The sequence below is a fragment of the Hemitrygon akajei genome, chromosome 17 (assembly GCF_048418815.1).
Source record: "Hemitrygon akajei chromosome 17, sHemAka1.3, whole genome shotgun sequence".
NCBI lineage: Eukaryota > Metazoa > Chordata > Chondrichthyes > Myliobatiformes > Dasyatidae > Hemitrygon > Hemitrygon akajei.
Window position 1 is genome coordinate 13,474,170 of NC_133140.1, and position 26,352 is coordinate 13,500,521.

Consider the following 26,352-nt stretch of genomic DNA (forward strand, 5'->3'; position numbering starts at 1 on the left):
CTTGGACATGTTGGGCCTAAGGGCCTGTTTCTATCTAGTTTCCTCTTGAGGATGTGGTGCTGGTTGAAAAAGAGAGGGAGTCAGAAGGTGGGAACTGCAAGTCGGAATCAATAGTCAAAAAGCTGAATGTAATCAAATCTAGTCAACATGGTGTTATGAAAGATAAACCGTGTTTGATCAATCTGCTCGAAATCTTTGAGGATGTGACAAGGAGAGTTGTTTGAGAAGAACCCGTACTTAGATTTCCAAAAGGTGCCACGTAACAAACTTGTACATAAATAAAGAAGTCAAGGTATTAAAAGAGATGTGTTAGTATGAACTGAAATCTTGCTTTTCACATAGAAACAGAGTTGAAATGAATGAGTCTTTTTCAGGCTGGAGTCAGAGAGCACTACAGCTCAGAAAGAGGACCTTCTGCCCTTCTTGTACACACTGAACTATTGTTCTGCCTAGTCTAATCAATCTGCACCTGGTCCATAGCCCTCCACATCCACCAGTTCAGATGGCAGCTCCTTCTACACTCTCCACAATCTGAGTTATGTTCCCGTTAAATATTTCACATTTCACCCTTAACATATGACTTCTAGCTCTAGTCTCACCTAATCTCAGTGGAAAAAGCCTGCTTGAATTTACCCTATCTATACCCCTGATAAATTTGTATACCTCTATGTAATCTCCCTTGATTCTCCTATGGTCCAGGGAAGAAACATAGAAAACCTACAGTACAATACAGGCCCTTCGGCCCACAATGCTGTGCCGAACATGCACTTAATTTAGAAATTACATAGGGTTACCCATAGCCCTCTATTTTTCTAAGCACCATGTACCTATCCAGGAGTCTCTTAAAACACCCTATTGTATCCACCTCCACCACTGTCGCTGGCAGCCCATTCCACACAGTCATCACTCTGCGTAAAAAACTTACCCCTGACATCTCCTCTGTACCTACTTCCAAGCACCTTAAAACAGTGCCGTCTCATATTAGCCATTTCAGCCTTGGGAAAAAGCCTCTGATTATCCACATGATCAATGCTTCTCATCATCTTGTACACTTCAATCAAGTCTCCTCTCATCCTCCATCGCTCCATCAACCTATTCTCATAAAGCATGCCCCCTAATCCAGGCAGCATCCTTGTAAATCTCCTCTGCACCTTTTCTATGGTTCCCACATCCTTCCTGTAGTGAAGTGACCAGAACTGAGCACAGTACTCCAAGTGGGGCCTGCCCAGTGTCCTATATAGCTGTAACATTACCTCTCAGCTCTTGAACTTAATCCCACGGTTGATGAAGGCCAATGCACCGTATGCCTTCTGAACCACAGAGTCAACCTGCACAGCAGCTTTGAGTGTCCTATGGACTCGGACCCCAAGATCCCGCTGATCCTCCACACTGCCAAGAGTCTTACCATTAATACTATATTCTGCCAAATATTTGACCTACCAAAATGAACCACTTCACACTTCCATATAACTCATCCTTGTAAGTCCCTCAAATCCTTATAACTTTTGATGTAACTAGTCAAGTATCTTGATGATCTGCTCTTGGCCTACAGATGCTGGTTTTTAAGTAACCTGTAGATGGGAACAAGATTTCCATTCTTGCTAACTAATGGAAAGGCACATTATTGTGAGGACATTGATTATTTAAGTGACTGAATGAAAACTTGACAAATGGTTAAGTGTAAGGTTGTGTTTTTAGTAACAGGAATCAAAAGGCAGATTGTCTTAATAGAAAGAAAGTGCATGTAAATTTTGGCTTCATTGTAAAGGGGTTGGAGTTTAAGAGTACGGGGGCTTTGTTACAGTTGTACAAGGAACTGGTGAGCTCTCTCCTCGAATATTGTACATAGCTCCTGGGTGTCAAGATCTCTAACCTGGTCCCAACATATCAATGCAGTTATAAAGAAGGTAAGACAGTGACTATACTTCATTAGGAGGTTGAAGAGATTTGATATGCCAACAAGTACACTTAAAAACTTCTATAGATGTACCATGGGGAGTATTCTGTCAGGCTGCATCACTGTCTGGTATGGGGAGCTAGTGCACAAGACCAGAAGAAGCTGGAGAGGGCTGTAAATCTAGTTTACTCCATCTTGGGTACTAGACTACAAAGTACCCAGGACTTCTTCAAGGAGCGGTGTCTCAGAAAGGTAGCGTCCATTATTAAGGACCTCCAGCACCCAGGGCATGCCCTTTTCTCACTGTTACCATCAGGTAGGAGGTAAAGAAACCTGAAGACACACACTCAGCGATTCAGGAACAGCTTCTTCCCCTCTGCCATCCGATTTCTAAATGGACATTGAAACCTTGGACACTACCTCACTTTTTAAATATATATTATTTCTGTGTTTTGCACGATTTTTTAATCTATTCAATATACGTATACTGTAATTTATTTATTTATTTTTCTTCTATATTATGTATTGCCTTGAACTGCTGCTGCTAAGTTAATGAATTTCACGACACATGCTAATAAAAATAAATCTGATTCTGATTCTAGTTTTGGTCCCCTTATTTAAAAAAAGATACAGCATCAGTAGAAACCGTTCAAAGGAGATTCACTGGGCTAATGAGATGATTGCCCTGTCTGGAGAGGTTGGACAGTTTGGGTTCATATTCCTTGGAGTTCAGGAGAATGAGCGGAGACATCATTCAAATATACAAGATCCCAGTTGGGTTTAACAGGATAGACGTTGAGGTGTTTTCACAAGGTCAACTGTCACAAAGGGATACGGCTACAAAAGTCTGAAATTCTCTGCCACAAACGGTGGTGGAAGGCAGATCATTTGATATATTTAAGATAGAGATAAATATTTGAAAACAGAGGAGCTAAGGGTTCTGAGGAATTGAGGCCTGTGCAGATCAACCACAATTACACTGAATGGTAGGGCAGGCTTGAGGATCCTGCTCCATTTTCATAAGCTTTCTTCTTGAACCACCGCTGCTCATGTGGTTAAGGCATTTTCACAGTACTGACGGGTAGAGTGTTTCATGATTTAGACCCAGTGTTCCTGCTAACCACTTCCCATAAACTCAATTTATCCAGATCGCTACTCCCTCTGACTTCCATTCTGCATTTTGATCCTGACTGAAATCAATGATTTATAACTGGAGAGCACCTGCCTGATCTTCAACTAAAGCAACCAGCAGGTACCTTGTCTTATGGGTAGTATATACGGACACAGTTACCCATCAGTCACATGCTCAGGTACAATTACCCAGATAATCTTTGACTCAAAGTCACATTTATTATCACTGACATATGTAGTGAAGTTTGTTGTTTTGCAGCAGCAGTTCAGTGTAATACATAAAAACTGTAAGTTGTTATAGTAAGAAATATTTAGAAAAATAAATAAATAGTACAAAAAGAGAGTAAAATAGTGACGTAGTGTTCATGGGCTGCTCAGAAATCTGATAGTGGAGGGAAAGAAGCTGTTCCCAAAACCTTTAGTGTTTACCTTCAAGATCCTGCCTCCTCCCCAAAGGTAGGAACTAGAAAAGAGCATGTCCTGGGTGGTGGGGTCCTTAATGACGGATGCTGCCTTCTTTCATCACCTTTTGAAGATGTCTTTGATGGTGGAGAGGCTAGTGTCCATGATGGAGCTAGCTACATTTGCAACCCTCTGCAGCTTTTACCAATCCTGTGCATTGGCCCCTCCATACCAGACAATGATGCAACCAGTCAAAATACTCTCCACAGTACTTCAGTAGAAATTTGCTACAGTCTTTGGTGACATACCGAATCTCTTCCAAATCCCAAGGAAATACGCTGCTGGCATGCCTCCTGTGTAATTGTATCAACGTTGGGCCAGGACAGAACTTCAGAGACGCTGCTCACACTTTTCATTGCTGACCCCTCAATGAAGACTGATTCTCCCAACTTCCCCCTCCTGAAGTTCACAATCAATTCCTTGTCTTACTGACATTAAGTACAAGGATGTTTTACAACACTACTCAACCAGCTGATCTATCTCACTCCTGTACACCTCCTTGTCACCCTCTGAGATTCTGCCAACAGTAATGTCTTCGGCAAATTTCCACATTTCGCAATCATTGCAAAATCATATGTATTTCAAAACCCTGGCCCATTCAATAGCCAGGAGAGGTTCCAATTTAACATGCAATATCACAGAGCTGAGTGAAGTAATTGAGTGTTAATTCTGTATATACCAAGAGCAGTGGAAAAACTCAGCTTCATATTTTTCTTTAATACCAATGCCCATGTCCAAAGACAACTGAAATACATTCGGCGGATTCAACCAACCGCGGATCGGGAAAACCCGGAGTTCTCTCTCCAGCAGTCATTGCTTGAGCATGTACAGACTATTTTTTTCTTGTCATTATTCCCTAAACAATACAGTATAACAACTATTTACATAGCATTTACATTGTATTAGGTATTATAAGTAATCTAGAGATGACTTAAAAGTACAGGCAGTCCCTGGGTTATGAATGAGTTCCATTCCTGAGTCCGTCTTTAAGTTGGATTTGAAGTCAGAACATACATCCGGTATTATTTAGCATCAGTTAGTCAAACGTTTTTCTTAGTATATAGTATATATTTTACCTTTCTATGCATATAAAACACTTAAGAAACATACGTATTTCAATAATTAAACCACTGCGTTGCTTAGTAACAATTGTAGCTTTCATCGGGGCAGGGCCTTTCACATTCTCCATTAAAATTGTTCTGATCGTTGACCGACTGTAGCCTAACGCTTTTCCAATGACCGATGGCATTTCACCTCTTTCCGATCGCTTTATTACTTCCAGCTTATTTTCAATCGCGATCGTGATTATTTTTGTGAACAGAAACACTGCAGATTCAGAGCTGCGCCGCCAGGTCCTAAAGACCACCGCACGGAGACATGTTAAATAAGGGACTTGAGCATCCATGAATTTTGGTATCCGCAGGGGGTCCCAGAACCAATCCCTCGCAGATAAGGAGGGCCGAATGTGCATTCAACCACATGTTACGTAAGTGACTGTAATACCTGCCAATGGCTCCAATGAAATATTCAAGTACAGTACACTTTGGAGTAGCTATAAAACTCATGAACTCATGGTTTCATTCCTCTCGTGCATTGTGCAAGTTTTAAGCCATGTATTCAAACACCATCTAACAAACTGAAGTGAGAGCGGATAAGAAACAGATTTCAAAGTTGCAGGACACAGTGTAATTGCTTCTCTGGAACTCTTAAGACTTGATTTTAAAATCAGTACAGCTCCTCCTAAGCAGTCCAAGCTCATTCTTGGTGCTGTCTGGATTAAAGTACTATCTCCCAACACCATTTCACAATAGTGTTGGCCACTCCAGGACTTGTCAGTATTTATCCAACCTCTCTTAATCTCTGATCACTCACTTGTCCCAGTTACATGTGCTGGGGATCCCTACCACATCTTAGATCCACTCTAATAACAGGTACATCAGAATTTCAAAATCACAGACAGCAATTAACATTAGGCAAAGAGGGGTATAAAGGTCTGAGCAGGTTCTTCTAGAATGTATCAATTAGTGGAAAATGGAGAGGTAACTTAGAATTTTAAGACTGCAAGAGGAGAGAGAGAAAGAACAGCTCCAAGCTGAAAATCCAAGAACTTTGGGGAAATGGATGAATCCTTCCCAAAATGACAGTGGGCTTTAAATGCTTTGATGACTTTCACAGCATCCTCTTGAAATAGGAGTAGACATGACAAATTCCACAGAGGCATACACAACAGCCATTCAGGCAAAGTTCATGTATTTTAAAATTAACTGCACACATAACCTTTTTACAGTGGCATACAAAATTTTGGGCACCCATAGAATATTACAGCACAGAAACAGGCCTTTTGGCCCTTCTTGGAAAAAGCCTGCTTGCATCCACTCTATCTATACCCATCATAATTTTATATACCTCTATCAAATCTCCCCTCATTCTTCTACGCTCCAGGGAATAAATTGGTCAAAATTTCTGTTACTGTGAATAGTTAAGTGAGTAGAGGATGAACTTATCTCCAAAAGTCATAAAGTTAAAGATGAAACATTCTTTTCAACATTTTAAGCAAGATTAGTGTATTATTTTTGTTTTGTACAATTTTAGAGTGAAGAAAAGGAAAGGAGCACCATGCAAAAGTTTGGGCACCCAAAGAGATTTGAGCTCTCAGATAACTTTGAGATTTGAGGTCTCAGAGCTTAATTAACATGTTATGGCTATGGCTTGTTCACAATCATTGTTAGGAAAGGCCAGGTGATGCAAATTTCAAAGCTTTATAAATACCCTCACAACACGCTGGAGGAACTCAGCAGCTCGGGCAGCATCCGTGGAAATGAACAGTCAAGGTTTTGGGCCGAGACCCTTCGTCGTGATGAAGGGTCTCGGCCCAAAACATTAACTGTTCGTTTCCACGGATGCTGCCCGAGCTGCTGAGTTCCTCCAGTGTGTTGCTTTGACCCCAGCATCTGCAAAGTATTTTGTGCTTATAAACACCCTGACTCCTCAAACCTTATCCTAACAATCAACAGCCATGGGCTCCTCTAAGCAGCTGCCTAGCACTCTGAAAATTAAAATAAATGATGCCCACAAAGCAGGAGAAGGCTATAAGAAGATAGCAAAGCATTTTCAGGTAGCCGTTTCCTCAGTTCGTAATGTAATTAAGAAATGGCAGATAACAGTAACGGTGGATGTCAAGTTGAGGTCTGGACGATCAAGAAAACATTCCAGGAGAACCTTCCGAGAGGATTGCTGGAAAGGCAAATCAAAACCCCCATTTGACTGCAAAAGACCTTCAGGAAGATTTAGCAGACTCTGGAGTGGTGGTGCACTGTTCTACTGTGCAGTGACACCTGCACAAATATGACCTTCATGGAAAAGTCATCAGAAGAAAACCTCTTCTGTGTCCTCACCACAAAATTCAGCGTCAGAAGTTTCCAAAGGAACATCTAATCAAGCCTGACGCATTTTGGAAACAAGTCCTGTGGACCAATGAAGTTAAAATAGAACTTTTTGGCCACAAGGTATGTTTGGAGAAAAAAGGTTGCAGAATTTCATGAAAAGAACACCTCTCCAACTGTTAAGCACGGGGGTGGATCGATCATGCTTTGAGCTTGTGTTGCAGCCAGTGGCACGAGGAACATTTCACTGGTAGAGGGAAGAATGAATTCAATTAAATACCAGCAAATTCTGGAAGCAAACATCACACCGTCTGTAAAAAAGCTGAAGATGAAATGAGGATGGCTTCTACAACAGGATAATGATCCTAAACACACCTCAAAATCCAGAATGGACTACCTCAAGAGGCGCAAGCTAAAGGTTTTGCCATGGCCCTCACACGACCTAAACATCATCAAAAGTCTGTGGATAGACCTCAAAAGAACAGTGCATATAAGATGGCCCAAGAATCTCACAGAACTAGAAGCCTTTTGTAAGGAAGAATGGGCGAAAATCCCCCAAACAAGAATTGAGAGACTCTTAGCTGGCTACAGAAAGTGTTTACAAGCTGTGATACTTGCCAAAGGGGGTGTTACTAAGTACTGACCATGCCGGGTGCCCAAACTTTTGCTTCGGGCCCTTTTGCTTTTTTGTTAGTTTGAAACTGTAAAATATGGATATAAAAAGTAATCTTGCTTAAAATATTAAAGAAATGTGTCATCTTTAACTTTATGCCTTTTGGAAATCAGGTCATCTTTTACTCGCTTAGCTATTCACAGTAACAGAAATTTTGACCACGGGTGCCTAAACTTTTGCATACCACTGTATGAAAAAAACGTCAAAATAACTCTCTATGCACAACTGTACACAACCAGCCTAACCACCTCAAAGAATTTGCGTGATGTTACAAACTCAATGAACACAGGATCTCTCTCGCCAAGGAGAAATCCCACAAATATCAACATCCTTTACTTTTAACCATGTCTGTTCAACAGCTACGCTCACCCATCCACTAATTGTTTTTCCCCCTCACATAGCTGATTTGGAAACTGAAATACTTTTGGGGTATATGGTGAAAACAGATTTATGACAGAAAGCTCTGTCACAAATTGATGAAAGCTGAACACTGTGTGCATGCTATGCTGCCACAAGCATGGACTACGAGGCTCGCAGGATACCTTCAGAACATCCTTAGTGCAAACAACACATTTCACTGTATGTTTCAATGTACGTGTGGCAATGAGCAGCACTATCTAATTTAGTGGTGTGGATTAAGGAATAAAAATCAGCCAGGCTATTGGGGAAAACTCCTCTGCTCTTTAAAGCCATGCTAGGGATATTCAACATCTAGCTGCAGCAATTTAGTACAGTGCTAGAACCCAGGTATCCATGTTCACGCAACATCCATCTAACTTCTCCAAAGTCCTGTCACGTCTCCTTGGTTTCTATAAAAGTGTCAGTTCTGGTCTTTGCCTTAACAGGGTCCACTGGGTGCAGACAGGTCAAGCTTCTGTTTGCCAAAGTGGTTTCAGCTTAGGCACTAGAAACAGTTTAATGTCTAAAGTTATTACAGAGATAATTCCAGTAAAAGTTTTAATTCTGAAAAGAGGATACACAAATAAAATTCCAAAATCCAAACAGTCCTTTTTTCTATACCAATATGGAAAATGAAACTATTATCTGTAGAGGAATGAGCAGGTAAGGGAATCAAAAGAGGGCAAAATCTATCCAACAGTGACCACAATATAAGATGATAATAGAGAATTAAAGTACATAACAGTTTGAAGTTGATAAAATGGGAAACAATAATGACAAACAGCAAGAAAGATAAGAACATCAGGCACACTGTCTGTAGATTCCTTCATTGTGGCAGGATCTACAAAAATGCTGTAATTCTCAACCCAAAGTTGGGTTTGTTGTCATATACACAAGTACACTTAAGTATGAGTGTAATGATAAACTTACCTCCAGCAGCATCCCAGATACATTTCATCGAATAAGCAGTATTCGCAAGGAAAAGAAAGAGAGAACTACTTAATCTTGCCTAGATCACCTTAAAATGAGTGACTGTAATCCATCCTGACTCAGGGTTTTATCCCTTTTTTGTCTGGCAAGTTATTTAATAATGTACTTATCCCATTATTCAGGTGTTTTTTCTGCCTGGTTAATATTGAACCAGGAGAATGATTTGATGTCCTGTCATCTCCCTGCAAGAAAAGTACCTAACAGTATGAAGTTGATAAAATGGGCAACACCAATGTCAAAGAGAAACAGAAAATATTTAAGCAGTATTCAGCAAGGTGCAGGCAAATAGAGTCCAAAAGAATAAACTCAACACTCTTGAGACTGCATGGTGATTAAGGATGTGGAGAGTTGAGGAACAGACCAATATTAAATACAAGTGTGAGAAAATACAGACAAATAGAGGGCCTAAAAATGCAATTAGGAAGGCAGTGGGGAACTGTGTTATTAAATTGACTATGAATATCAAACAATTTGAATAATTTGTCAGATGCTTCAACTAAAAAGCAAGGAAAGGGATTTGAGTCATCATGGAAAATGATCAATATCACAGACAAGTGCAGGGAGATGACAGGACATTCTCCTGGTTCAATGTTAACCAGAGAGACAGAACAACTGGCTGCAACAGTGAATGATAGACGAGTAATGGGATAAGTACATTATTTAATAACTCGCCAAACTGCAAGGCGATAAAACCCTGAGTCAGATGGATTACAGTCACTTATTTTAAGAGACTCTCAGCAAGTTAAAGTAATCGACTCTTTGATATTCTCTGACATCAACCCATTCTATTCGCTGTCTCTGCTCGCTTCTGTTGCGACTTAAAACAAACTTTTCTCGAATTTATAGCGATCATAGAGAGAAATTCAGCACAGATCCAGGCCATTTAGCCCAATGAGTTCTCACCAAACATTTTACAGTAATCTTACACATATTCTTTTTTCAAATTCTCCCCACATTCTCTTCAATCCATCCCCAACATATACACTAGGGGACATTTACAGTGACCAATAAACCTACCAACTGCACTATTTCAAGATGCGGGGTGGAAACCAGGGCACTCAGGGGAAACTCATTTGGTCACAGGGAGAATGTACAAGTTCCACAGAGATACCAAACAAGGTCAGCACTGAATCCAGCTCATGGTATTGTGAGGCAATGTTCTACCAGCTGTACTCCTACGCCATCACTGAATGGTTATTCCTTCAAAATATTAACTGGTTCTGTCTCCACAGTTGCTGCCTGTTCATCAGATTTTCAACTGCAGTTCAATACTTTTTTAGATTGTATGCATCCTAGTTGGCATTTCATTAAACTGGCTGTCAGGAATCACAATACCTACATTGAAGAAAGGACAGAGAACAGGGAGGGATTGCAGATGGGACAGCTTAAGACTATAAACATAGGAGCAGAATTAGGCCATTTGGCCCATTGAGCCTGCTGCACCATTCCATCATGGTTGATTTATTATCTCTCTCAACCTCATTCTCCTGACTTCTCCCTGTAACTTTCGATGCTCTCACTAATCAATTACCTATCAACCTCTGCTTTAAATAGACCCAATGACTTGGCCTCCACAGCCATCAGTGGCAATGAATTTCAAATTCACTATCCTCTGATTAAAGAACTTCCTCTTCATCTCTGTTGTAAAGGGCATCCACATATTCTGAGGCTGTGCCCTCTGACAGACTCACTCCCCCCATCAAAAACATCCTCTCTAAGTCCACTCTGTGTAGGCCTTTCAATATTCAATAGGTTTCAATGAGATTCCCCATCATTCTTTTAGACTCCAGTGAATACAGGCCCAGAGCCAACAAACGCTCTTCAGACATTAACCCTTTCATCCCCTGAATCATTCCTTTCTGGACCTTCTCCAATGCCAGTACATTGGTGGGAGTAAAACAAAAATTGGAATTGAGCCTGATCTCTAAGTACTGTTGGGTAGCTAGCTCAATGCTGAGGGTCTGATGTCACCAAGTGTCCATGTGCTTTCCAACTGACCATCAGTAGTCAAAGCCACACTCTGCTCCCCAAGATATCATTAACCCTGCAGGCAGGCAGAGAGTGGATCACCTCAAGCACAAGTAAGATCAGTTCCAGCAGCATTGCACAATCACATGGACACCCCTCATCACCTCTTTTAATCTGGTGAGCAGATGAATCTGGGTCAAGCTGAAAAATCTTATTATGTGGGCAAAGTCATTTCAGGACAGCCCTGAAAGACAAAGCCAGACAGTTTGGTACAACAGTAGTGTCCACCCAACAGTACAACGTCAAATTGAAAGCTGCAGTTCCCACACATCCTTACTATCAGACAGAAACTGCACTTGGAGACAATGGGTCTCAGTTTTAAGTCATTATCCAGTGCTAAATGCTTTGACGGTGAGTCTATGGTGCCATCTGCTGGGTGAAAATTTCAACTTCCTGCAGTTGCTGATTACTCAAAGTGACAAGATCATATTCACATTCTTAAAAAGGCACCTCCAAAGCAGAAAGACATCACACCACTGCAGTGCAACAAAATAAACATGAAAGCAAACTGGGAAGGAACACTGGGTCAGGAGATGAAGAAACTGTCAGGTAACTGCAGGCTGGATGCAGATACCAGCTCGTTTGATGTGTTCATTATCTCAGGTAAAACCCCTTCAGTTTGAAAGGATCCACAATTTCTACATGCAAGGGATGCCAGGAAACTGGGAGAACTCCAGCAAAACTAGCTGCCATTTGCTTTGTATTTTTTTGTATATCAATAAACACGTTTGGCAATATTTTCCCAAGTAGCTTTCCATTTTGCCCTTCAATGATTGGGTCAGCAAAATTAGCCTGGCTGATCTAGCTGGAAGTGACCAAAGAAACAAGATTAAAGGTAAAAGGAAATGACAGATTTCTTGTCCAATTTCTTTATATCTGCTAATTGAACACAATGAACGCTTAGTCATTCTGAGCGTGAATCAGTACAGCTCGTCCTCCCCGCCATCTCAAGGCTATACAGTCATCTTCCAGTTCAGCCACCACTTCCAGCACTGTTGTCCTTCTCTAGGGAACTCTTCATTCAGCTGACAATGCAGCTGCCTTTACACTCCACCACTGACCACCATGCCTTAAGCTGCCAGCCCCCTTCATACCTCCACCTTTTCCAAACTGAAACCTCATTTTCCTGACCAAAGAATCTATTATTTTAGACAAGCTTCATCCTTACACACTTCACTCCTTCCGAATATCGACGTGGTACTGCTTCTTCCAACTACCTTGCAATATAATACTATATACAGGCTCTCTCTGGGGCACAAATGCCTAATTTATGAACACCCCTATACCCAATTGTCTACAATGGTATTACATTCAAAAATTCATTCCTATGAACAACAGAACTAGTTTCTTGAGTGTCCCCGCTTTTAGTAGTTGCTCTTATTTATCAAGATATTTGCCAGTTACATTTACATGCATTAGGAATTTGCTATGGTGTTTTGGTACGATATGCAACAAAAAATATTAAACAATTATAAAGAATAAATTATACAAAAATAAGGTTAGCTATCTGGATAAAGGATAAATTTACAGAAATATGTATATACCAGCAAGCATCTATAATATGAACTGCATTATTAAACGTGGTTTGAAGTGTTTACAGTGCAGTGCAGTGACTGAGGGTAATAGACAGGGGGCGTGGGGTGGAGGCTAACTAGAATGGTAGATCAGATTAACTGCCTGGGGAAAGAAACTTTTAAGATGACATGGTTTTCACTTTACTAGCTCTATGTGTTTCCAGCAGGGAGCTTTTGGAAAAGGTAGTTTTCTGGTTAGGTAATTATTTCTTTTCTGCCCATGTCTTTGTCCTAGACACACACAAGTCCTGCAATGATGGTAGACTACAGCCAATGACCTTTTCTGCTGACCTGACAGTTGCCTGTAGTTTTTATATATTGTGAGAGGACACTGCACCAAACCAGTGATGGCTGATGTGAGGATGCTCTCTATGACGGCAGTGTAAAATTACAGTGTGTTCTGGGGAAGATGGAATTTTACCATTAAATTATCAGTGTGATGTACTTTTACTGCCACTCACACCAACACCGAAGGTGCGTTACCACATCAGGAGATTTTTTTGAGTTCTCTCCTACCTACGGACAAAATCAACCTTTAGACATCTCTACAAGAAGAATCCATTTGTTAGCCAGGGACGGGCTCTGTCTGTGCGCAAGAAGAAAGTAATTTCACAGGTAACAGTAGGTTAAGAACCCAAGGGGGAAAAGAAACACTACAGGCACATATTAGTCCCAGTCAGCACCTAATCAGTCAGTAAAGACATTACCTGCAGTGATACCAGGTTAGCTCACCCAACCCAACATTCATACTCAGTGCTTGTCCACTTTATCATCACCAACATACGCTGTGAAATCTGTTGTTTTGAGGCAGCAGTACAGTGCAATACCTAAAATATACTATAAATTATAATAAGGAACATGTATTAAAAATAAATATAAATAGTGCAAACAGTGAGCAAAAATAGCAAGGTAGTGTTCAGTTCAGAAATCTGATGGAAGAAGCTGTTCCTAAAACATTGAATGTGTGGCTTCAGGCTCTGTACTTCCTCCCTGATGGTTGTAATAAGAAAATAGCGTGTCCTGGGTGCTGGGGGTCCTTAATGATGGATACCACTTTTTTGAGGCATTGCTTTTGAAGAAGGTGTTAAGACTGGTGCCTTTGATGAAGAGTTTACAACCCTCTGTGGCCTTTTCTGACCCTGTGCAGTGGCCTCTCCATACCAGACACCGATGCAATCGGTCAGATTGCTCTCCATGGTACACCTGCAGTAATCTGCTAGTCTTTGGCAACATACCAAATCTCCCAATGAAATAGAGCCCACCGCGGTGTACTTCCTTTCTAAATGCATTAATAGGTTGGACCGAGGATAGACCTTCAGAGGTGATGACACCCAGGAACTTGAAACAGCTCATCATTTCTACCGCTGATCCCTCAGTCTAGGTTCCCTCGGCTTCCCCTTCCTGAAGTCCACAAACAATTACTGACGCTGAGTGCAAGGTTGCTGCTGCGATGTCTGAAGGAAACAATTGCAGTGAGCATCCACAGCCCCTACTGCACAGTTGTTGGGGGAGACCCAGTACCAGGTACAGCTTTCACTGTAACTGCCCAGACAGTAAGCAAATGTGCCACCCCTTGTGTTCACACACAAGGAAAAGGCAGCGTACAGCCCAGCAGTGCTATTCTTGCTGTTGTTGAACACAATAAGCAAGTGGTGAGAAAAGGATTCCTCTTTTCAAAAGAGAAATTATATAAAGTGAAATGATCTGATCAGGAGAGACAGAAAGAGAAAAGCAGATTCAGACACAAGAATATTGATTATGTGACAATATAGTTTAGAAAGGTGAGACAGCATCTCTCAGTAATTTAAGAAATTCTCAATTTAGCAAATAAAACTAGTAGGGAATCTTTACCAATCAGAACATAGCACAGGAACTGGCCCTTCAGCATACAATGTTGTGCAGAACTGATTAAATTAATAATCAAGTGGCCAACTAAACTAAGACCTTCTGCCTAGACAATATGCATTTCCTTCCACCTCACATTCACATGCCTCTGAAAGGTTCCTGATGTTTCTGCCTCTACCATCACCCTGGGCAACACATTCCAGGTACCTACCACTCCCTGTGTAAAAAAACTTGCCCCCCATATCTCCTTTGAGCTTATCCTAAATGCATGCCCTCTAGTATTAGACATTTCAGCACCTGGAAAGATATACTTTCTGTCTACTCTATCTGTGCCCGTCATGATCTTATAAACTTCCATCAGATCTCCCCCCAGCCTCTACTACTCTAGAGAAAACAACCCAGGTTCGTCCAGCCTCTAGTTGTAGCATGCCCTCTAATCCAGCAGCACCCTCTCCAAGTCCTTGACATCCTTCCCATAATGAGGCAACTAGAACTGTATGCAATACTCCAGTTGCAGCCTAACTACAGTTTTTTAAAAGCTGCAACATCTTGACTTTTGAACACAATGCCCCAACTAATAAAGGCAAACATCCCCACCCTATCAATCCGTGTAGCCACTGTCAGGGAGCTATGAACTTAGACTCCAAGATCCCTCTGCTCATTAATACTGTTACAGGTCTTGCCCTTAACAGTGTACTGTTCCTTTGCATTTGACCTACCAAGGTGCAACACTTCACATTTGGCTGGATGAAATGCCACCTGCCATTTCTCCACCCATGTCTGCAACTGATCTTTATTTATTTATTTATTTATTTATTGTTTGTTTATTAATTGAGATACAATACGAAGTAGGCCCTTAGAGCTGCATTGCCCACTAATCCCCCAATTTAATCCTAGCCTAATCATGGGACAATTTACAATGACCCTTCTAACTGGTATGGTCGTGGATTGTGGGAGGAATCCCACGTGCTTACAGACAGGGGTGGGAGTTCAACCCGGGTCACCTGGACTGTAAAGCCTTGTGCTAACCACTACGCTACCGTGCTGCCCCATCCAGCTGTAGTCCTATCATCTGCACAGCTACTAACCCCACCCATCTACTTTTCCATCCAGGTCATTTATATACAATCACAAACAGCAGAGGTCCCACCCAGCACAAATCCCTGTGGAACACTACTGATTACAGACCTCCAGCTCGAATAAGTTCCTTGGACCATTACCCTCTGTCTTCTGGGCAAGCAGCTCTTTCTTTTTCAATATTTTCATTAATTTCTTACATAAAAGAATACAGTAAGATATATAATATATATCGATTACAATGTATTGAAATTACAGATGAAGTGTAATTACCCCATATCCATATAGATTAAATTTAAACATAAAATTGAAGAGATAATTTTATTATACAAAAGATCTAAACCCACCACCAGCAAGCAGTTCTGAATCAAAACAGCCAATCACCATGCATCTACTCTTCTGGATGAGAGACCTTTTCAAACATATTACTAAAATCCATTCAGACAGCACCCACAGTCTACCTTCAGCAATCACTCTCATCGCCTCGTCAAAAAGCTCAATCAAGTTGCTAAGACATGATTTGCTCCCCACAAAGTCATGCTGGCTCTCCCTAATCAGGTCATGGCTTTCGAATAAAGCACAAAACAATTACTGATCATAGAACAATAGAGTACAGCACAGGAACAGGCCTTCAGCACACTGTACAAGCTTAAAGCAATGAGAATGGGCATCAGGCTCAAAGAAAAAGGTGAAGACTGAGGGAACTAAATGGCCTCTCTGTGAAATTTCTATGATTATTTCAAGTGAAATTTATGTCTGGTATGAGCTACACTTACAGCTAACAACACAATGACTGTTCCACACATTAGCTATCTCTTGAAAGTACAACCTTCCGAGTCAGATGTGAAATTGATGACAGTGTGGCCACCCGACGGTAATAAGAACCAGCTCCCACTCTTATTCACTAACAACTCATAGTCCAGGGTGGGGCTCAACTCAACTCTGGCATACCTCGGTGTGGGGAGGTCTTCTTGCATTCACACCCCATTGGCTCAGCAGGGTGATGATTGCTAATGGCAAGCTACCAGAGAATGAAACTATGTCAGTGTGAGACCCGAGTATGAACCAGTCAATCACTAAGCCATGGATTACAGTTTCTTCCAAGATCAAAGTCTCTGGTGGGAGGCTGAATCCCAGCCAAATTGGCAAAGCCTGCACAGTCCAGGATTTCTCCCACAGCAAGAGGCTCGGACAGCAAACTGGCTGTCAAGTGTATTAGACAACATTAGTCACAAACAGAATACACTACAGAACTACTGGAAATGGATTACCAGACTGGTTTGGGACTATTAAGACCATTTGCTCATTAAGAAACAAGCATCCTCAACCTGCATCCCCTTAGCATCAGCTATCATCTGGAAGAACATGTCCTGCATCCATATTAAGGCAGTTAAGACCAACTGCTTTCTACTTCAGTTGGGTTATTTTACAGCACAAAATCACTCCTGCTAATATTAAAACCAACACACATGCACAATGCTGGAGGAACTCAGCAAGTCAGGCAGTATCCATGGAGATGAATAAAGAAACACTGACTCTTTATTCCTCTCCATAGTCGTTGTCTGACCTGCTGAGTTCCTCCAGCATTATGCGTGTGTTAGTGTTATTCTGGATTTCCTGCATCTGTGGAATCTCCTGTTAATGTTGTCAATATTAAATATTTTAGTGCTGCCCTTGCATGCTTTTTATTATTTTGATTCCTCAGGTGTCTCATATCCAGTAGAACTTAGTAAGCTGTGGGAATTATTTCCTCATAATTCAGAATGCCGACACATGGAATAAAATGAGAGGTATATAGCCGATTTGAAACTAGATCCCAAAGGCTTTAATATAGGGTGGGAAATTAAATGTCATTTCCAAATTGCCACTGTATTCCACACTTTCCTCCAAACTGCTGCAATAGGTCCTCCAAGTTGCTACGGAAACAAACAGCTGATAAAAAAGACCCTTGGGACAACCATGCCCTTGCTAAATGTCTACACTAAACCCAATTACCAGCAATTAGGCAGAACCTTTGCAAGCCTTGGCTTGAAGTTAATCAGCAATATGAGGAAAATTAAGTTTCTTAATGACTCAAGAGCAGAATTAGATTTAGTTGGGTTGGATTTTGAAAGCCTAATTTGCCTTTCTTACCTGCTGCATTTGAACCAAAGAAGGCTGTTGTGGTAAGCATGGTGTGATTTGGTGTTGAGCATGTTTACATCTTGCTGCTCCACTGAAAAAACCCAGTTTGAGTGCCTTGGGTTTGGGAATGGGGGCTTGAAACATTTCAAATGTTAGAAGCTTTTCTCTTTGGAGTGAAAGAGGATGATTGGTGACTTAATAGAACCATAGACATACACGAGGAAATCTGCAGATGCTGGAAATTCAAGCAACACACACAAAATGCTGGTGGAACGCAGCAGGCCAGGCAGCATCTATAGGAGAAGCACTGTCGACGTTTCAGGCCGAGACCCTTCATCAGGACTAACTGAAAAGAAAGATAGTGAGAGATTTGAAAGTAGGAGGGGGAAATGCGAAATGATAGGAGAAGACCAGAGGGGGTGGGATGAAGCCAAGAGCTGGAAAGGTGATTGGCGAAAGTGATACAGAGCTGGAGAAGGGAAAGGATCATGGGACAGGAGGCCTGGGGAGGAAGAAAGAGGGAGGGGAGCACCAGAGGGAGATGGAGAACATGCAGAGTGATAGGCAGAGAGAAAAAAAAAACTAAATGTGTCAGGGATGGGGTAAGATGGGGTAAGAAGGGGAGGAGGGGCATTAACAGAAGTTAGAGAAGTCAATGTTCATGCCATCGGGTTGGAGGCTACCCAGCCGGTATATAAGGTGTTTTTCCTCCAACCTGAGTGTGGCTTCATCTTGACAGTAGAGGAGGCCATGGATAGACATATCAGAATGGGAATGGGATGTGGAATTAAAATGTGTGGCCACTGGGAGATCCTGCTTTCTCTGGCGGACAGAGCGTAGGTGTTCAGCAAAACGGTCTCCCAGTCTGCGTCAGGTCTCACCAATATATAAAAGGCCACACTGGGAGCACCGGACGCAGTATACCACACCAGCTGACTCACATGTGAAGTGTTGCCTCACCTGGAAGGACTGTCTGGGGCCCTGAATGGTGGTGAGGGAGGAAGTGTAAGGGCAGGTGTAGCACTTGTTCTGCTTACAAGGATAAGTGCCAGGAGGGAGATCTGTGGGAAGGGAACAAATGGACAAGGGAGTCGCGTAGGGAGCGATCCCTGCGGAAAGCAGAAGGGGGGGAGGGAAAGATGTGTTTGGTAAGGACAAGGGGAACCCTATCCCAAGTGGGGTGGCGGGCGGATGGGATGAGGGCAGATGTGCGGGAAATGGGAAAGGTACGTTTGAGAGCAGAGTTGATGGTGGAAGAAGGAAAGCCCCTTTGTTTAAAAAAGGAAGACATCTCCTTCGTCCTGGAATGAAAAGCCTCATCCTGAGAGCAGATGCGGTGGAGACGGAGGAATTGTGAGAAGGGGATAGCATTTTTGCAAAAGACAGGGTGGGAAGAGGAATAGTCCAGGTAGCTGTGAGAGTCTGTAGGCTTATAGTGGATATCAGTACATAAGCTGTCTCCAGAGATGGAGACAAAAAGATCAAGAAAGGGGAGGGAGGTGTCAGAAATGGATCAGGTAAATTTGAGGGCAAGGTGAAAGTTGGAGGCAAAGTTAATGAAGTCGACGAGCTCAGCATGCGTGCAGGAGGCAGCACCAATGCAGTCATCGATGTAGTGAAGGAAAAGAGGGGGACAGACACCTGTATAGGCTTGGAACATGGACTGTTTCACAAAGCCAACAAAAAGGTAGGCATAACTGGGACCCATGCAGGTGCCATGGCTACACCTTTGGTTTGGAGGAAGTGGGAGGAGCCAAAGGAGAAATTATTGAGAGTAAGAACTGCAAACCCCATTTCCAGAAAAGTTGGGATATTTTCCAAAATGCAATAAAAACAAAAATCTGTGATATGTTAATTCACATGAACCTTTATTTAACTGACAAAAGTACAAAGAAAAGATTTTCAATAGTTTTACTGACCAACTTAATCGTATTTTGTAAATATACACAAATTTAGAATTTGATGGTTGCAACACACTCAACAAAAGTTGGGACAGAGGCATGTTTACCATTGTGTTATATCACCTTTCCTTTTAATAACACTTTTTAATCATTTTGGAACTGAGGATACTAATTGTAGTAGATTTGCAATGGGAAATTTTGTCCATTCTTGCTTGATATAAGACTTCAGCTGCTCAACAGTCCGTGGTCTCCGTTGTCTGATACTCCTCTTCATGATGCGCCATACATTTTCAATAGGAGATAGATCTGGACTGGCAGCAGGCCAGTCAAGCACACGCACTCTGTGTCTACAAAGCCACGCTGTTGTAGCCCGTGCAGAATGTGGTCTGGCATTGTCCTGCTGAAATAAGCATGGACATCCCGGGAAGAGACGTCGCCTTGATGGCAACATAAGTCTCTCTAAAATCCTAATATACGCCTCAGAGTCAATGGTACCTTCACATACATGCAACTCACCCATGCCGTGGGCACTGATGCACCCCCATACCATCACAGATGCTGACTTTTGCGCCTTTCGCTGATAACAATCAGGATGGTAGTTTTCATCTTTGGCACGGAGAACTCGACGCCCGTTTTTTCCGAAAACTAGCTGAAATGTGGACTCATCTGACCACAGCACACGGTTCCACAGTCTTTCAGTCCATCTGAGATAAGCTCGGGCCCAGAGAACTCGCCGGCGTTTCTGCAGAGTTGATGTATGGCTTCCTCCTTGCGTAACACAGTTTCAAGTTGCATTTCTGGACGCAGCGATGGACTGTGTTAAGTGACAATGGTTTTCCGAAGTACTCCCGAGCCCAGGTGGCTATAATTGTCACAGTAACATGACGGTTTCTTAGGCAGTGCCGCCTGAGGGCTCGAAGATCACACACATTCAGCGGTTTCCGACCTTGCCCTTTACGCACTGAGATGTCTCTGAATTCTCTGAATCTTTTCACAATATTATGTACTGTAGATGTTGAAAGACCTAAATTCTCTGCAATCTTGCATTGGTAAATGTTCATTTTGAACTGACTAACAATTCTCTCACGAATTTTGGCACAAAGGGGTGAGCCACGACCCATCCTTGCTTGCAAAGACTGAGCCTTTGATGGACGCTACTTATATACCCAGTCATGATACCTCACCTGCTACCAATTAGCCTGCTTAATGTGGAGTCTTCCAAACCGGTGTTACTTGAATATTCTGTGCACTTTTCAATCTTATTTTAACTCTGTCCCAACTTTTGTTGAGTGTGTTGCAGCCATCAGATTCTAAATTTGTGTGTATTTTGTAAATACAATTAAGTTGGTCAGTAAAACTATTGAAAATCTTTTCTTTGTACCTTTGTCAGTTAAATAAGGGTTCACGTGAATTAACATATCACAGATTTTTGTTTTTATTGCATTTTGGAAAATATCCCAACTTTTCTGGAAATAGGGTTTGTAATTCCGCTAGACGGAGGATAGTGGTAGTAGAGGAGAATTGGTTAGGTCTGGAATCCAAAAAGAAGCGAAGAGCTTTGAGACTATCCGGGTGGGGGATGGAGGTACATAGGGACTGGACGTCCATGGTGAAAATAAGGCGGTGGGGGCCAGGGAACTTAAAATCATTGAAAAAATTCAAAGCGTGAGAAGTGTCACAAACATAGGTTTGGGATTGAACCAGGGGGGATAAAACAGTGTCCAGGTATGCAGAAATGAGTTTGGTGGGGCAGGAGCAAGCTGAGACAATGGGTCTACCTGGACAGGCAGGTTTGTGGATCTTGGGTAGGAGGTAGAAACGGGAAGTGCGGGGTGTGGGAACTATGAGGTTGGTCGCAGTGGATGAGAGATCCCCAGAGCTGATAAGGTTGGTGATGGTATAGGAGACAGTGGCCTGGTGCTCCTTAGTGGGGTCATGATCAAGGTAAATAAGCGAAGGTATCAGAGAGCTGTCACCGTGCTTTGGCCAGGTAGAGGTCAGTACACCAAACAACAACAGCTCCCCCCCTTATCCACGGGTTTTATAGTGAGGTTGGGATTGGTGCTGAGGGAGTGGAGAGCAGAGCGTTCGGAAGGAGTGAGGTTGGAATTGGAACAGGGTGTGGTGAAGTCGAAATGGTTGATGTCCCATCGGCAATTCGCAATAAAGAGATCCAGAGCAGGCAGAAGACCAGAGCGGGGTGTCCATGAAGAGGAGGAGGGTTGAAGACGCGAGAAGGGGTCATTGGTGGGGGTGGGAGAGTCCTTGTCAAAGAAATAAGCTTGGAGACGGAGGTGGCGGAAGAAGAGTTCAGCATCATGGTGTACGCGGAACTTGCTGAGGTGTGGGCAAAGGGGGACAAAGGTGAGGCCCTTACTGAGGACAGAGCGCTCTGCCTCAGAGAGTTGAAGGTCGGAGGGAATGGTAAAGACCCGGCACGGATGAGAGATGGGATCAGAGGGGGGAGGGAGTCTGGTAGTGTTGGTGGAGAGGGAAGGGTTTCGGTGAGAAGAAGATGGAGCCTCTGAGGGCCCAGGACCTGACGATGGGACCTGAGGGAGAGGGGACTGCAGAGTGGTGGTGGGGGAAGGGGAGACAATCGCAGCACGTGAAGACCCGGCCTGGAGTTCAAGGTTGGAGTCGCAGTTGGTGGTTGTGCAATCACTTTGAAGCTGTCCATGGTCATTGGAACCCGCGTTGATGGTGCTGGAGCCCGGGTTTTGAATATGCACTGGGTTGCTGGGGCAGCCAAGATCGACGACCGGGGCCAATCCATGGTCGTTGGAACCCGCGTTGATGGTGCTGGAGTCCGGGTTGTGAATATGCCCTGGGTTGCTGGGGCAGCCAAGATCGACGGCCGGGGCCAATCCATGGTCGTTGGAACCCGCGTTGATGGTGCTGGAGTCCGGGTTGTGAATATGCCCTGGGTTGCTGGGGCAGCCAAGATCGACGGCCGGGGCCGCGATAAGAAGTCCATGCTCTGGGGTCTGCATATGGAAGATCTTGCAATCCTTGCAGGACGTGATAAAGTCAAAGAAACGGCGATTGCACACATGGATCCGAAGGAGGATGAAATAACAGACAGGTCCATTGCAAACGGAGAAAAAACCATAGACATTTAGGGTTAGGGTATGGGAGGTACAGGATGATAAGAAGCATAGATCACGTGGATAGCTAGAGCGTTCTTCCCAGGGTGGAAATGGTTAATATGAGGAGGCTTCATTTTAAAGTGTTTGGAGGAAAGGTAAAGGAGAATGTCAGAGATAAGCTCTTTTTTTATAGAGAGAGTGGTGGATGCATGGAGTGAGCTGCCGAGGCAGACACATTTAAGAAAAGTGGGTGGAAGGCTACATAGGAGGGAAAAGTTAGATTAACGTTAGAGTTCAGCACAACATTGCTGCTGAAGGATTCTGTACTCTGCTATAGTGTTCTATGTTCTGGAATACTGAATCCAATGGAGGGCAGGCAGCTCAGCTCAGAACAGTCTGCCTGACTGAAAATCAGCTGGTAGGGGGCAGAGGTTGGAATTACTGTTAAGTACGTTTCAAACCACAGCCCAGCTGAACAAATCAAAGCAGTGTTGCTTACCGTCGGAGGAGTTCTTGCAGCTCAAGTCTGCATCAGTGTTGCCATCCTGTGGCGGCTGTGACACCTGACGGATATTGTCACAATCATCCTCAGGTAGGATCAGCTTCATCAGAGTCTGGTTACACACATTTGCTACCTCCTTGATACCTAGTCTCTGGGTCAAGGAACAGACACAACAATATCATTCAATAGCCGTGATGGGCAGAAGGGACTGCTTTTGTGCTGCGCAACTCTCTGGTTAAGTAGGACGAGAAATTAAGGCTGAAATCATATGGAGGACAGTTCAGGAACCCGTGGTGTAGGGAGGAAGTAATGGCACTAGCAATTCAGAGGCTTGGACTGATGAGTTGCAGCCACAGATTCAAATCCCATCATAGTAGCCGGAGAATGCTGCATCAATAATGAGGATCAGAAATGCAACCATCTAATGAAATTGACCTTTGGGAAGATGATCTGTAGTTCCTACCTAATCTGGTCTGTGTGCAGCCAGCTCACTCAAAAAATAGAAAAGATAATTAATCAAACAGCTGGGCTCTGGACATTGTTTTGAGAAACCTGTCTGACATCTGGGAACTGCAATGGTTGGTTCCAACAACTACAACCAACCGGGTGACACGTCAGCATTCAGGGTTCCTCCGCAACTCCTGTATAGTTTTACTCTCTTCCAACTCATGTGTTATATACTTCCTGCAAGGCCAAAGGGTTTGAAGGAAAATTTTAAAAGTCTCCAGGACCAAATTGTCCAGATGAGGAAATTTGAAGCAAAATCTTAAAATAATCAGGTCAGGTAGCATCTATAGAGAAGAACAACTATTTGAGACTGCTGAGGTCTTGACCAAGGTCTTCATGTTATCTCCATATGAGCATTTGGATAATCATAATGAACGTTCACACAACCTTCAGCTTTAAGAACTCGACTGAGGTTTTCTTTTTGAGATTATGTAAAAGAGATTGAGGAAGGTAGAGCTGCAGATGTTTTCTACACAAATTATAGTAAGGCAGTTGACAATGTTCTTCGTGGCAGGCTCATCCAAGAGGATCCATGATGACTTGGCTGTTTGGATTTGGAATTGGCTTGCCCATAGACAACAGAGGCTACTGGTCAATGGAACATTCTGGCCAGAGTTCCATTACTAATGGTTTTCCATTCTGGGACCTCTGCTGTTTGCGATAACTTGGCTGAAAATATGGTTGAGTGGGTTAGTAAGTTCCCAGAAGATACAACATAGGTGGTGCTGTGGATAGTGTAGAAGATCACAAAAGAACACAGATTAGTTGCAGATCTGGGCAGAGAAATGGCAGATAGAGCTTAATCCAGCTAAGTGCGAGGTGATGCACTTTGGCAAATCAATGTAAAGGAACAGTACGCTATTGATGACAGGATAATTAACAGTTCTGATGTACAGAGGGATCATAGGTCCAACTCCCTGACTGCACAGGTTGATAGGGAAGGTGTATGGCGTGCTTGCCTTTACTGGTCAAGGCATTGAGCTCAAGAGTGAAAACGTTATAAGTCTGTTTAGGTTGCATCTGCAGAATTGCATTCAATTCTGGTCTACCATTATTGGATGGGTGTAGAGGCTTTGAAGAGGGTGCAGAAGTGGTTTACCTGGATGCTGCCTTGATAGAGAGGGCATATGCTACGAGGAGAGGTTGGACAAGTTTGGGTTGTTTTCTCTAGAGCAGAGGCTGAGAACCAAACTTGTAGAGGTTTATAAGATTATGAGGGGCATAGATAGACAACTTGTATCATTTTCCTTTGGTTGAAATGTCTAATACTAGTGGGTATGCATTTAAGGTGGGGGGGGAGGTGCAGGGCAAGTTGTTGTTTAATAGAGAATGATGGATGCCTGGAACGCACTGCTGAGGCAGTGGTGGAAGCAGATACAATAGAGGCATTTATCAAAGTGTAGAAAATGGAGATACTTGGATAATTTGTAGGCAGAAGGGACTAATTTAGTTAGGTTTTAAATCTCTAATTTAATTAGGCCTGTTCTTGAGCTATACTATTCTATGTTCAAGGTTAACTAGAATATTTCAGTTCAACAACCTTTCATCAAAAAGGAACATCTGGAAAGCAATTGGTTCTAAATGAATTGGGATCTGGGGCAAAAAAAGCAGATGGAAATTTAACTCAGAAAAGTGCAAGGCGCTGCATTTTGACAAGTTAAATCAGGGCAGGAGTTATTCAGTAAATGGTAGTGGCCTGAGAAAGCATTATAGAACTGTGACATCTAGAGGTAAGGTACATAGTTCCCCAAAAGTAGCAAGATAGGTAGACAGAGTGGTGAAGAAGGCACTGGGGCATGAAAAGGAAAGAGTTAAGGGAGATATGGGCCATATGAGACAGCAAATGAGACAGGCTCAGACAGATTTTTTTGTCATCATGGACGAGTTGGGTGAAAGGGCCTGTTTCCATGCCATTTCGTTCCAAGACTCTGAAAGATGCAGAGCAGGATCGGGATGGAGTTGTACATAGCAAGAGGGAGAGAAAAATGAAAATCTGCCATGGTTCAGGCTGGAGAGCAGCAGCACATAGAAAGAAATGGTTGAACAATTATCTGAAATTACTCAAGAAATACTGTATAAAAGGAGTCTAAATGAAAATAGTCATTGACTGAATCAGTTAGCCTCAGAAACTGGGAGTGAGGGAAGTATAACTGAGCAAATGGTACTAATTCTTTAACACTTCAACTAGGAAGCAACTTTGAGTCTAGTAAAGAGTAAAGGAAGGGTTTCCTGGACAACATACACAATTATTGGTGCTCTAAAACTAGGCAACTTCTTTGGGAGAAATGGATCAAATTTCAGTATGCAACTGAAGAGCAGATCAAAAAGAATAAATAAAGGATTAAATTTCACTTGTTAAACCCCCAACAAAGACTGTGCAAAAACAAGCTGACATGTTCCTTTACACCAAACTCACAGCAGTCAAAATTTGTGTCAGATAACCTTTGCAGTTCAAAGGATACTCTTTTTCCTGTCATCATAGGAGAGGCAAGGCAGCACGGCAGTCAGAATTCCTGAAGAATAGGGCAGCATCACACGGCCAGCTAACTGAATGAACTCCCTCATCCATGTCATTGCAGTCAGCTGAATCAAATCATCTGTGAGAAGAGCAACAGAAGCAGTTTAACCACAACTTGTACAGCACTGTGCCCCTGTGAAACACGTAACAAAAACCGTGACTGCAAGTCCAATGCAAGTTCAAGACTATATGTTTGCAGTCCCAAACTGCACCAATATGAGAGGTGGCTCAAGCACTAACCAACGTTTCAAT

The 26,352-nt window shown here is 42.7% G+C and overlaps 1 protein-coding gene across 2 annotated transcripts in view; it reads right to left on the bottom strand.

The window, feature by feature from the left end:
* vac14 (vac14 homolog (S. cerevisiae)) overlaps positions 1 to 26,352 on the bottom strand; it is a 505,447-nt gene that overhangs the window by 398,296 nt on the left and 80,799 nt on the right. For both annotated transcript variants that reach the window (XM_073069700.1, XM_073069699.1), the window contains exons 9-10: positions 26,045 to 26,179; positions 23,073 to 23,219 (exon numbers count right to left, since the gene is read on the bottom strand). In XM_073069700.1, the coding sequence (XP_072925801.1) occupies positions 23,073 to 23,219; positions 26,045 to 26,179 (282 nt within the window). The remainder of the gene's footprint in view (positions 1 to 23,072; positions 23,220 to 26,044; positions 26,180 to 26,352) is intronic.